Raw genomic sequence first — 13,841 nt, 5'->3', positions numbered from 1 at the left:
TTAATACAATTATATTCACCTGTGTATTTACATAAAAAGGAGACATTTGCTAGGTAGTCCAGGACAGCCCACAGCTCCACTAACTTACTACTGAGATCCGGCCACACAGACCCAAACCTGAGATTTAAATCTGTCATTGGAATGAAAGAAGGCATGTTCACTCCTTGACTAAGAATCTTCATACTTCCTTAGTCAATGCCTTCTTGAATTGCTAGTACCTGCATGCCTTTGGACATCTGCCTTGTGTACAGACCCAGTAGGCTCCAAGCTGGGCCTTATACTTGATCTCATGCATAAACAAATGACCTTAATAACAGGATGCTGTGTGTGGCTACTGATTTTCCTTAATTCTAGGATGATTTAACTCAGTCTTTGAAGTCAAAGAAGGAACAAAAAGCAAGCCACCCAGATTATTAGTATAACCATTTTATTAACAAAAAAGGAACCCATGGGGTTCAAAGAAGAGTACAAAATACAATCTTTATTTTTCCCCTTGGTTAAATTATTACATTTTTAATAAAAATTTTAAAAAGTGAGTGAACTTACCAAAAAAACACAACCTTTGCCTACTGAGTTTCTTATTGTGCAAAACAAAGACACAGGATGTAAAGTTCTGCCCTGGGGGAAGGGAAGGATCTGTGTGCACCAAGAGATGCACACTTGGAATCTCAAGCTTTGTGTATCCAAAAGAAAGAAAATCCTAAGGGCACTTTCTGTTTTTGCCAAACTAAATAAGAGCAAGAGGGGATTAAATGGGTAAGTGTTAGCAGCTAAAAGTCTGATCTTCATTTTCAGGGTTTCAGATATAGTTTTCTACATTCCTGTTATCCTGGGTCTAAGGTTCAGGCCAGACAGACAGGTATAAAGTTACATCTTTGCACTCTTCAATGCCACTGTTAGCTATGATTCCATTTCGTGGGGGGACGTCATGATTTCTCTAACCCATCTGACTGCCACGGTTTAATCTCCAGGGAGCCAAGCCACTCCATTCTCTCTCTGTCCACTCCATACGTACTGTTGCTTTCCTTCCCTTCTTTTTGGTTTCATGGATGGACCATGACTTGACATAGCGCATAAACTACAGGCTGGAAGCCAAAAGACAGCTCACCATCTTTTCCATGGCAAAAATAAAAGCAGTTTAGGTGGAATGTGAATCATCATTAACTGTTTACAGACACACAACAGAAAGAAAATTAAGAAATCCCTAAAAAGAAACCAAAACAAGACATCAGGTTTTGTGGTGATTCCCACACACCACAGTTACTGGCAATACCATTTGGCATTTTCGACAATGGCAGACAGTGAAATACATGTGGGTGACGCTAAGATGACCACAGGAGAGGTGTGCTCAGAGGAGAGAAGGACACATTTACCCAACATTGGTACAAAAATCCCTGAACAAATGGCCCACTGACTTTTGATATAAAATTCCACCCTAGAAGAATGTCTCTAAGGGAACATGGTGACTGAAAGGTTAAGCCCATTGCCATGATGGGCGAGGCACAGCCCTCGGCCTGGGAAGCACCAGGGTTTCTAAATCAAACCCTTAGAATTTGGCTTGTCCAGATCTTAACTGTGAGAGGCTCCCTCCCACCTGGTGTCAGAAATGTTCTCAGTTCATGGGACCCACAGACTGGAGGCAAAACAACTGAGCACGTGACTGTGAACAGAGGGAGGAGGCTGGCAGAGACACGGCTGACCCTGCCAGCAGCAACACAGTCCTGTAGGTCTGAATATCCTGAGGCTCAAAGACAACAAAATATTGCACCAAAACAATTTTTTTAAAAAAAATCACAGTATAAATGGAATTACTAAAGTACTGGAATATGAATGTACTACACAGAAACTGCCATCCACCCACAGAGGCCTCTTCACAGGAACCAAGTTCAGACATGTTCCTGTCCTCTTTTGATTTGGGATTTCTGAAGATCTTGGGTATTTATTATATTTATTTCTACTTAATGCTGAGCCCATGGACTTTTCCCTTAGTCTAGTTGTCAGGTCAAGTGACAGGTTGAGAGGAGCCTGCTAAATGCATAGAGCAGAAACCCCGGAGGTCAGTCAGGCCTGGACTTTTGAGAGCAAGTCTGACAAAGCCACTAGAGGTAGGATAAGAAAACACTCTGTTTTGTGTAGGTATCAGGTATCCCAAAGATGTCCTGCCTACACTTCCTTTTTCTAATATTCCTTAGGTAAGTAAGGAATGAGGAAAATCAAACATACACCATGAAAGCAGTTCTTAAAAGTGTAAGAAGTACAACCCTTCACAACACACACAGTCATGAACAATTCCTCTTTTCCTTTTGCTATACAGCAAGCTTTTAAGGAATCCCTTCTAGCCTCCTCACAAAAGACTGAAGCCACTGTCAATTCCATCAGGATGCCACATGACCACTGACTCCAGAAAGGATACTTTCAAGGACCTGGATCCTCGCAGTGGTAACATGATAAGAAATCATCAAGACCCCAAAACCTGGGGAAACTCAATTGCATTGAAAGTAGACCACTCACTCATTCACACTCACTTCAAAGCTGTCTTGTTCCCCTAAATCATGTCTTCCTACCAAGTCCATGTTCATAACTGTGTGAACCCTGGTCAAAGTACACTCTAGTAACATCTCAATTCCTCAAGACTCCTCTCTTCAACAGTCCGGGCAATCTTTCACAGTCTATCCTACCACCAGGACTTCCTGTTTTTCACTTCATATTTTCATCCACTTTTAAGGAGACAAGTGAGCCCACCCTAGAAACTCAGTAACCATCCCCCTGGCCCACTGAAAGTTCTCATATTCTTTCATTTCTGTCATCTTCGGACTTGAAGTTCACTGATGTTCTGAAGTTAACTTTCTCTCTCATCCAACAAGGCAGGTGAAAGAACCAATATTCTAAGTTGGTAATAACACAGTGGAGTCTGGAGTCTGTTCAGAGGATGAAGGATACAGGCTGGGTCTCTTGGGCATCACCAGGATGTGGATCAACCTACAGAGGGAGAAGAGCGAGGTGATGGCCATCGCACCTTGGTTCTCCTGCCTACTTCTAATTACATGATAGCTGTAAGCATGAGTCAGTAACCACCTGTCATTAAGTCCCCCCCACTGGCGACTGAGTTCTCTTATCTTCTATGGCAAAATAAAACATCTTCAAGGCAATCCACAATGCTACATGCCATAGCTCACAAGCAAAACACCAGAAAATGTGGTAAGTGGTTGTGATAATCTATCAACACTGTAAGGACAAGTTTATACATACACCCTACCAATTATGAGTCAGCAGCAGCAGCACATTAATGAATGAGGGGAATGAGTGTCTGCAGACAGCATAATGAGTCTAATTTTCTTTACCTCTGAATAAAGAGGAGGCGGCTGGAAACGGAATTCTTGTATGCAGGCAAACATAGAGTAGCAGGCTTCCCCATCACAGTCAGAGGGCTGAGGATATGGAGGAACGTGTCGGGAGAATTCTTCTTCAGATACCACATCTGCATAATTTGGTGGTGCTGAAACAGAATTGGAATTTGAGATAAGAGACCCATGTAAAAGTGCAAAATTTACTTTTTGTCTTCTGAACTCTTACAAAAGCAAGACACTGAGCCAAATTAGAGATAGTATGGTCATCACAAGAAAAGTTTTGGTTCCCTTAATATATAGCTACTATTATATTTTTAATCATGTTCTAATTTTTTTGTGATCTACATGTTATAACCTAGGTAAACAAATACCTCTGAGATACAGCTATAGAAAATATGCAATAGTCTATACTTCAACTTTAATATCTCTAGTTGTTGTTTTAATATTACAAATTAGCCTTAGGAGATGGCCAATTTATTCCTGTGCTTGTCACTGGCTTTGCGTCATGGCTAAAGTAAATGTTCAAGGTTCCTTTCCTAGGAGTGTTATATAATTCTTCGTAGTATAAAACAATAGAGTAGTTGTAATGTTCATCTTCACTGTCAGCCTGACTGGAGCTGGAATCACCTAGGAGACAGAACACAGGCCATGGCCGTCAGGGAGCTTCCAGAGACTGAACTGAAGGAGGAAGCACTGTCCACAGGTCAGGGCCCCTGCTCAGCTAAGAGAGGCACATTGGGCACCAGCACCCATCTCCCTCTGCTTCCAGATTGTGGATGCAATATGACCTCACATTCCTGCCGCCAAGGCTACAATGCTCCAACAATGCCACATCTTTAAACTCTAAGTCAAGCAAACCCTTCTTCCTTGCCGTGTCCTCTTGTCAGGCATTTGGTCATAGCCAATGTGGGCAGTGATATGGTGGGGGAGAGCTGACATGTGGACACTCACTCCTGGCATGTTCTGTTGTCAGCTAGTCTCTGTCTAAAATGTCACTGGGGATGACGTAGATGTTTTACCTTCAGGCTGCTCTGGTAGGGCCAGTGCCAACCAGCACAGGTCCATACTGAATTGGCTTGCGACACTGCTGTTTCTGCGGCCAAAGCCACTGTATGGAATTGTACCAATAACCAAAGGCAGCTCCAGCATCAATTTTTTAGCACCAGGAATGTGAATGTATACCTGGGATGTACAAAAGAAGAAGCACGCGTGAGCCACAGGAAGGCGCAGGTTTAGGGTAAACCTCACTGGAACTAAGCTAATGCCACCTCCTTCTCAGACACACAAATGCCTTTGTTTATCCAACAAGCCACCCTGAGGACAAATATAAACTGTCCTGACTAAGCTTAAAGGAAGAACAGACAACATGAAGAGTTCACTAACTATAGGACAGGCTTGTGACAGAGAATTGTGGCCTTCACGTGTTTCACTGTAAGTTGGCATGACTTGTAACAATTCTGGAAAGTTAACCTATGCTCCACGTAACAAACACCCCTCATATAATCTCAATTCCTTTAAGGTTACTGCATTTAATTCCCCTGTGTAGAGATAGGGTTTTAACAGTGAAGGCCAGTCTTCATGTACCCAAAAATGGTAGCAGTGTTAACATTTTTCCAAGTATTGATGCAATAATTAGAGATAATATTTGCAATCCCGTGGCTTGCTGCTCTGTTTTATGCATTTTTAATGATTCAAGAAGGTTAGATTACAGCTAGGGAGTAGTCCACTCGGATAATGCAGCAGTCCAGGATGGATGGAGTGACAGGTGGGATCTTCAGCATCTTCCCATTCCATGTGTCCGTACTCCCAGAACCAATGTGGTTTCCTCGAACGTTGGCAACCATGTGCCGGACTGTCTTTGTCTTTCCACTAGCCAAATATGTCTGGGTTTGGAATATGGCTGCCTTAGGAACAACCAGCCGAGATGAACAGTTTTCTATTTCTGCATAGATAGGGATAGCTTCTCCTAAAGAGACAAAAGAAGTGAGAAGGACTCAGGGATGGTTCAGAAAAATTTCAAGGCATCCACACAAACTGCAACAGCCCAGCACTACTGAAGCTTCTGTGGGAAGTCCTTCAGAGAGGAATAGATATTCGATGCAGAAGCTGACATTTAATACCAATTGCACTACTCACTTTTCCAATGTAAAAAGACACTAATAATGCTACTTTAAGATGTGCAAATAAACAGTATGTATAAATTAAGATAAGGCATATACAGAAACAATGCAGTAGGAGATTAAGTATAAAGCTTCCTAACAACCTTACTAGAGCCCAAGGAATAAAAACCTGCCGATCAGCAAGCAAAGCCTTTCCTTCTCAGGAACTCATAGGGTTAAGGTACAAACAATGAAGGGGCAGAAAAGTTAGATTACAACATTACACATCTATATTATAACTTTCTGAGAGCCCTTTGTATTCTTTTGTTATAAATAAAAATAAAATTCCAGCATTTCTCCACGCTCCCTGGTTTTATTCTGTGACCAAAGCTACCAGATTAGAGTCAGAAAAACAGAAATTTTATTGGAGACTATTATTCATCGTCTTACAACATGCAAATGTTAATTACTTATATTTTAAAATACAAGGTACTTCATAGGTTGTACAGCTGGCTGTTTAAAATCATTTCGATCACCTGGTGAAATCATCTCATCTGTTCTGCAGACTTCCCATGTGTTGCTTACCGTTACAGTAGCCCTTCCTCTCGATCTTGACGCTCAGTGACACGGGACCGGAAGTGAAAAGCCAACAGCCAACCATTTTCTCCTGTGTCTTCAGCGTAGGAGTCTTGAAAGTTACAAACAAAAGGACTTTTGTTAAATCACTCTAGAAAACATATTCCTTTGAAGAATAATTATAAAGAGATATCAATCTTCTTATTCTCATGTGACACTAAGTGCTGAAAACCATTCCCTTCTCATGAAAACTACGGTGAAGTCCCAGATTCAAACTTGTATGACATCATCCAACTTCATCCTGAAATTACTGTGTTTCTAGGAAATGATACAAAATCCTTTAGAAAAGTGGCCAAGGGTCTTATTCAAACTATAAATATCCCAGAACTGCCACTGCATGCATGGTGGCTATGGTGTAGCATATGCATAAGTGTGCACACACTGGTGTGTACATCCATGCCAGGGCATGCAGAAGGCAGAGGAAAAGGATCAGCGTCTTTTTCTATCCGTCTCTCCTTTCCTTTTTTTGTTTTTTGTTTTTGAGACACTGTCTCTAAATGAACCTGAAGCTTGCCTTTTAATCTAGGCTAGCTACCCTGTCAGTGAGCCTCTGGGATCCACCAGCTTCCATCCCTGAATTCTAGGGTTATAGGCATGTGTGTACACTCCCAGCTTCTACATGGGTCCTGGGAATCTGAACTCCAGTGTTTTTGCTTTCAGAGCAAGCGCCCTTACCCCAGGCCTTCTTATTAGTATGACAGGATTGTGTTTGAAGGCAATGTAAAGATCAGGAGCTCTTTACACTGTTACAATCAGAATGTTACACTGCCTGGCTATACTCCATGGGACAAGAGAACAGTCTTTTTGCTTACATATCAGAAAACTTTCGAGTATCCTGGAACTAGTCTGGGGGCTTTAAAGACATCTCCATACTTTGTGTGAGCAGGCCTGAAAAGGTGGTGAGGCCCAGTATAGCCCACTATAGGATTCTATTCTTCAAAGTGAGAAGAAACACTCAGTTGTTCTGGTCACAAAACCTAAAGTTTTCTCTAAAATACTATTGCTGGCCATCTTTTATTGTTCATTTGTTTTAGAAATTATACTGAGAAGGTCAAGTATCTGTTTTTGACAAAAAGCAAAATAAGTGATTTCCCCATAAAAGCCATGGCAATTTTAGAAAGAGGTTTAATATTCTATACAAGTCTAAAAAGATGTAAGCTACTAACGCTACCACTTTTCCAAATGGGGTCTAAGGAGCCTGTGCCAGGGAGCAGGGAGCTGGCTAAACCACGCCAGCACATTTTTCATCTGTTATCACATTTATTCTACTTCTTGTGAAAATAAGAACTAACAAACTTCTAGCCTTTTCCCTTGCCTTTAAAAATATTGGTTAGAAAAAGAAATATCTAATAGTAAAAACACATCTTTCCCACATCAGTGTCACGATGGGACGATGGGAAGTTTAAATTATCTCAGCATTATCTATGAAGTAAAAAAAATAACACCATTCATTCATATTTAAATGAAGACCCATTTGGTCCTAGCAGCTTTCATGAAAGTAGAAGGTATAATTTTATATTATTTTGATAATATGGGTGCAGATAAAAGAATGTAGCTCATTAGTCCCCGTCTTGCCTATTCTGTTGTTCCTTATAGCCTGATCCTCCTTACCAGCCTACAGTATTCCTGATGATTATTACAAGTTCAATGCCTTAATGTGGCCAAATCTGTCATAAGGAATGGTAAGTGAAAGGACAGTGGCGGCAGCTGCACACACTTACTTAATGTTAGAAAATGACATGCAGAATGGAAGGATACATAGCATAATGGCCTGGGCTTCAATGACAGGCTGAGTGTGATTAATACTCTTTCATAATTACTGCTCCTCAACCTGCTATTATTGGAGAGTTTAGAATGCCACAGTCCTGCGAATATGGCCGTGCTGGTAAAGTAACCCCTCTCTTCTTTGCATTATTGTTATTAAGCTCATTAATGCTTTTCAAGCCTGTGTAACTTTTTGGCAAAAGCAGCCCTGAACAGCAGGGATATAATCAATAGCATTAATACACACAACTTGTCATTTGCCCAACCTAGAATCATATCTTTATAGTGAACGCCTATGGGTTACATTGTGTTTCCTGAACCAGCAGACAGTGACAGTGACTAAAGGCAGACATCATTATTGAAAGGAGGGAGGGGCCGAGCTCACCAATAAGGGTGGTGTGTTGACATCCACGTGACTGACAACCTGGAGCTCTCTTCTTACACTCTGATCTGGAACTTGGGGTCGTTCCAAAACCGCCCTCACACAGTACTGAATACTGCCATACTTCCCAGTGAACGATGTTGCTAAAGGTCTGAAATAAACCAAAGATATTGTTTTATGAGCTTGTTTTCAGCTATTCAGAGCCAGGAAAAGCACGTGTTAAAATGTGGGTTAAGGAGGAAAAGAGCGATAAGCACAGGGAGGGCCCCCCAGGACTGGCACACACACTTCAGTGTTGGGGAACACCACGGTGCTCAAACAATGGACCCGAGGCAGGGGCGGAAGCGGAAAACATGGCGTCACTCACTCAGACGGAAGTTGGAAGCGAAAGGGAAACTCGTGCTTTCCTGGTTGTAATAAGGTGACGCCTTCACCTGAAAGAGACCATACTGCATTTTAACTAAGAGCAGCAGTAAATCACGAGTTTTCACAATCTAAGCCATTTTTTAAAGGCAGTTTTCCTGCCAATACATGCTAAATACATTAAACAGATTGAGAGAATTGAATTTGAATTTGTCTTTTACTAAGAAATAACACACACACACACACCCCAACCTTTTATCTAGAAAATGACCAATTGAACAATTACCATAAAGTTTTATCTAGGGCCAAGAGTTGATATGTGTATGTGTGTGTGCAAAATGTATATATAATATATAATGTATATATAATGTATTATAATATATATAATATAATATAAATAAGTAAATATATACAGAGGTGTGCATAAACACATATGTAGTACATACTCATATACAGACACATGTATACACACACACAAATTATAGTAACATGAGATATCAACATTAAATTGTACCTACAACTAATGGACAAGTTGCATTCCTTTAGCTACATTACAATATTCATTCTATGTATTCTTTGGACAGAGGTAGAAAACTTGGGAACAATATTAGTAATAGTTATAAACCAAATAGCCAAAGCAGCAAGAACCAGCTCTTCACCCTTTAGCTCTGAGACTGATGGGGTTTCTCGGGGGTGAGAGCAAGCATGGTCCCCTCTCCTGTTCTCAATAGCATCATTCAACATCACGCATAGGTTTGTTAGTGCACCACAGTCACATCCAGGAATGGATGGTGTAAGGCCAGAGGCACCATAAGAACCTAGGATGAATCTCCACAGTCAATCTGTTTAATGTGGGTCCAAAGAGGAGCCTGTGGCTTCCACTCTGGTCAGTGGCTCCCTATGGCATGTGACAGACTTTCCCTTAAAGCTCAGAAAAGCTACATTATGGGTGGAGGTCTTTGGATGAGAAAAGATGGCAGACAACTTGGTCTGGGATTTGAACCTGAATTTGTTTCTACTTTATGTGGTCAAAACCATTAATAAGATGGGCTTCTTTGGCTTACTTATCAACAACGCCGTATTTCAGTCCTGTGTTCATTTAGTCCGTATGTAGTTCATTCTTATTCTTTAGAGAATAAGAATGCAGCACTGACCCATGAGTCTGCTAAACCTCTCTCTACCTTTCACTATGTACTACGTTAAGGGGAAACAAGGAATGCAGGGCCACTTTGTAAAGAACGACCTAACAGGTGGGGGACCTGAAGGCAATGTGAACAATAACTAGTCAGAAGGACAGAGGTTCAGATAGTGTGTGTCCCAGCGGCTCCCTGTGTGCAGGAGTGGTCACACAAGCCTCAGCAGGGTCTCAGCAGAGGAGGAGCACTGGAATCAAGGGGCACTTCTCTACCTCATCACTTCCAAGGGGCTCATTAGGCCCACAGAGCTGAGATGGAGTGTGATTTGTGATCACTGTGTTACACATGACAATGTGCACACAAATGTTTAGCAGTGTGGATTTACTGGACTTAAATGGCAAGCTCAGGTGATAATAAGGATGAGTACTTTGGTCCTCAAAAGACCAGCTGGAGGAAAGGTGATTGGATGTCTGCATCAAGTGGAGACTACAGAGTCCTGAAGTCCAGAGACTGCTCACATGAGTAACAGTGGGCCTGGGGTCTGAGGGCCAGAGTACTGGCGAGCAGGTAGAGTTTAGATGAAGGGGACAGGCATGTAGAGAAGAGAGTTACCCAGCATACTCAAAAGTGGTAAAAAAGACAAAGAGTTCCTCAGGAAGCAAGCCAACACAAGGACTTACAGTACTTCAAATGAGAACATCAATTTGAGGAAATGGACGAACGCTGTAATACCGGGAAAAATGTTTCTTTCTCTTTTTAATTTTTATATTTAAATGAAAACACTCAGAAGATGTACAGTGGGGCCACTTCTGCTTCTGTTTTGTGGCTCATTGCCTCCACCTGTCCATTGAGGACTACAGTGTCATAGGAAGCTGCTTCATCGACTGAAGCACTTCCAGCCAGAGCTCTTAATGAAAGTTTTTCATGAGCCCCGGGATCTAGAAATGTCGCAGAGGGAAGGATACAGGCTGGTGTAGGGTCACATTCTGGTGGGTGCTTATGAACTGAGGCCAATTCTCTGCTTTGGTCCCTGGGTTTTTCTTATATTCTTGGTCGGGAACCTAGCCTTTAATGGCTGTGCCATCTCTTCAGCCCAGGTCTCTAGGTCTTTCTATCGCAATCTTTTCATAAGGATTTGAAATGGTAGAATCAAACTGAGACAAGTGGTTCAATAAGAATAATAAAGTTAAAGAATATTCTGGGAAGATTTTTAAGAATAGATCTGACAATTTAAAATAGATCCTAGGGGTCAACAGTTTAAAAAAATCACCCCAGGTCATTGAATGATACTAGTTTATGGAGTTAATGACCCTGTGAATCTGTGTCAAATTGCTAAGTTCTTCCAAGTTGTAAGTATGGGGGGGGCGGGGATGTTCCCCCCTACCCTTTAAATAGAAGCTGACTTTAAGCAAACTATAACCATTGCTAACACACTCTAGGAAAACTGGCAGCTGTCTAGATGTAGCTGTTTCATTAGAACAAAGCAACAAGATCTTACTTGTGAGTCAAAACCTATTTGTTAGCCCAGATGTTACCAAAGCAACGTTCAGTTCTCATCCTTACAGGCTCAGGGTCTGAATCTTAGACAAAAACCTGTTTACTTCTCTCTTCCTTGGCCTTCCCTCCAGTCAGCCATCTTTAACATCCTTGTTGGCTATTAATCACTGGGAGAAAAGACTCCTGGGATCCACCGTGAGGAAAGGATATTAAAGCAGGTAAGAGCTCTCACTTGCCACACCCCGTTATCCAAAACACAGCTTCTGTTAGGCACGTATTCAACTGGACATCATTTCCCTTCTCCACAGGAGGATAAGATACAATAGGTAGCAAGCTTAAGGTATTTGATAGGTCCAAGATGATGAGGTAAACGTTTATAATAGTTTCCAGTGAGAGAAGACTGACTCACGGTTACTAGCATTTTCATGATGAAATACAATCACATTAACCCAACATCCATATGCATGGGCACTTCCGGAAAAGTCAGAAATGCCCAGTTGGCAGGCATTGTCTCCAAAGGCCTTTCTGAATGGGGAGAGGTAAGAGGAAGAGGAGGTAGAGGAATGGATGGGTCTTAGTGAGATCCATGTTCTCCCAGTGAGGAAACACTTCTCTTGAACTACCCAAGTACCATTTCCCTCTTTCCAGGATCTAGTTTTCTGCAAATCATGAACCCAGGAGTGCCTAGGGCCAGGACAGGAAGGAATGGCAGGCCACCAAACTCTAGGCACCACATAATAGAAGTCGTCACCAGGTTCCACCTTCCATGCCTCCTGGTCAGGAAGGACCTAGAACCCAGACAGTCTGATCACAGGTTTCCATGGCAACGATTCCCTAATAGGTTACTAGAAGATCCCAGGAAGCCAAGTTCAAAGGCACATCAACACAAAAGGGTCTGGCCTCTTCCTAGAAGCCAGGTAGAGGCACAGGCTTGGCCTCCTGCCCCTTCACCCGTGACAGCAGATGACGCCCCTTCCAGAAGCTTCCCTCAGTGCCACCCACCATCCAGGGGCGCGCCCCCTCCCGCTGCCTCCCTGGGGCGGGGGGATCTCCATGCTCACCAGCTGGGGCCTCGAGCAGACTCAAGCGCAGGTTCAAGTATTCCACCTCAGAGGAGGCTGCGGGAGAGGTGCCACCGATGCAGACCCTGGCCCCAGTGCTCGGGCCCCAGGCAGAGGTGGCACGGCCCTGGGCCTCCAGGCGCAGCCCGCTCAGGGCCACCGGCTCTGCTGCCTCCAGCAGCACGTGCCCGGCCACTGTCTCGCCGCTTGAGTAGCAGCCCTTGCTCTCATCTTCGAACACTAGCCCCAAGCTCTTGACACGGCCCCGGGGACCATCGGCTCCCGCTTCGCCTCCCATCCCGCCTGGCGATGCGGCTCTGCCACCAAGACCCGCCGCGGCCCCAGGTCGGGGTAGCCGGCTCCGCGACGCTGCTGTCACGGGCGCCGGCCGCACGCCCAGGGCCAGTACGGGCGGCTGGCCGCAGCGCCCAGCCGGGTGAAACACCCGCACCGGGCCCTGTCTCTTTAACACACCCCATGGGGACTGGAAAGGGGCTGACACGGCCCGCCTACAGAGCTCGGCTATTGGTCAGTAGCGAAACCTGCTTCTTTCCCATAGGCTGTACGTGGCCACTTAGTCATTTCATTGGCGCCCCCACACCAGGCTGAGCAGGACGGTGGTGCGTGATCAGAAGGGCTTCACCAATCGGGAGACACCGGAGTGCACGTGCACAGGCCGTTTATTGGTGGGGGCAAGGCACAGTCCTGGACCACAGACCAATAGTGAGTCAGTGCGCCCATGTGGACAGAGAATGGGAAACAATATTTGTCAGGGAGGGGGCGGTACCCAGCTCACCCACACTGGTGTCAGCAGTTGCTATGGTTATAGTGGGGGCGGGCTTTCCAGCTCAGAAAGGCTAGAGTAGTTTGTACTAGAACGTGAACTTGTAGCTGTAGCAGACCCTGTTTAAGATTACTTCTGCAGCATGCCCAGCGAAAGGTTTCTTAGAAAATTGAGCTTAGCAGGCTCACTTTATGCTGGCTGCCATGGAATTTTAAAAAAGATATCAGAATCTGCTAACTTTCATGATTCTGAGCCTCACCTCTCTGAGTCTCAGAATTCCTGTACTAACTGAGAGCCAATGTCTTGGAAGAATGCTGTGATTCTAAGTGCCTTTGTCCTGAGAAGTTCTGTATCTGGCTGCTGAAATACCACCAGAGCGAGTCTCTGATTCTTTTGATTCTAAATAAGGTCATGGTTTTAAAACAGCACCTGCCACTTATTGGTGCTGGTGTAAACAGGACTCTATTATTGACCGAACAATACTCCAGTTGTAAATATACATGCATAAATTGTAAAATGTGCAAATATTATGTCTGGAAATAAAGATCTATACCTGACACACAAGTGCCCCACCCCAAAGGATTTTGTAACCTCGAACATGCCCAGCTGCCTCCATGACTTGCTCTCCAAACCCACAGCTCTTCTTGCTGGTTTCTTTTTAGTTCACACCGTTCTAGATTTCCTTTGGTTTCTAGAATATTTAAATACATGTAATTATTTGGTCATCAATTTGTAATCCTTTATTTCCCCTCGTTAAAATTCTAAGTGTGTA

At 43.5% G+C, this 13,841-nt stretch overlaps 1 protein-coding gene across 1 annotated transcript; it reads right to left on the bottom strand.

Annotated features, from left to right (window-relative positions):
- Positions 1 to 410: 410 nt before the first annotated feature.
- Arrdc4 (arrestin domain containing 4) lies at positions 411 to 12,754 on the bottom strand. Its single transcript, XM_052160813.1, has 8 exons — positions 12,286 to 12,754; positions 8,596 to 8,662; positions 8,232 to 8,379; positions 6,032 to 6,134; positions 5,057 to 5,313; positions 4,367 to 4,529; positions 3,342 to 3,496; positions 411 to 2,979 (listed from the first exon to the last, which is right to left on the bottom strand). The coding sequence occupies exons 1-8, from the start codon at positions 12,581 to 12,583 to the stop codon at positions 2,923 to 2,925; spliced, it is 1,248 nt and encodes a 415-aa protein (XP_052016773.1). The 5' UTR covers positions 12,584 to 12,754; the 3' UTR covers positions 411 to 2,922.
- Positions 12,755 to 13,841: the final 1,087 nt, after the last annotated feature.

Source organism: Apodemus sylvaticus, chromosome 1, assembly GCF_947179515.1.
Source record: "Apodemus sylvaticus chromosome 1, mApoSyl1.1, whole genome shotgun sequence".
In the NCBI taxonomy this organism is placed as follows: Eukaryota; Metazoa; Chordata; class Mammalia; order Rodentia; family Muridae; genus Apodemus; species Apodemus sylvaticus.
Note: the sequence above shows the minus strand (reverse complement) of the source record. Positions and strands in the feature narration are given on the sequence as shown.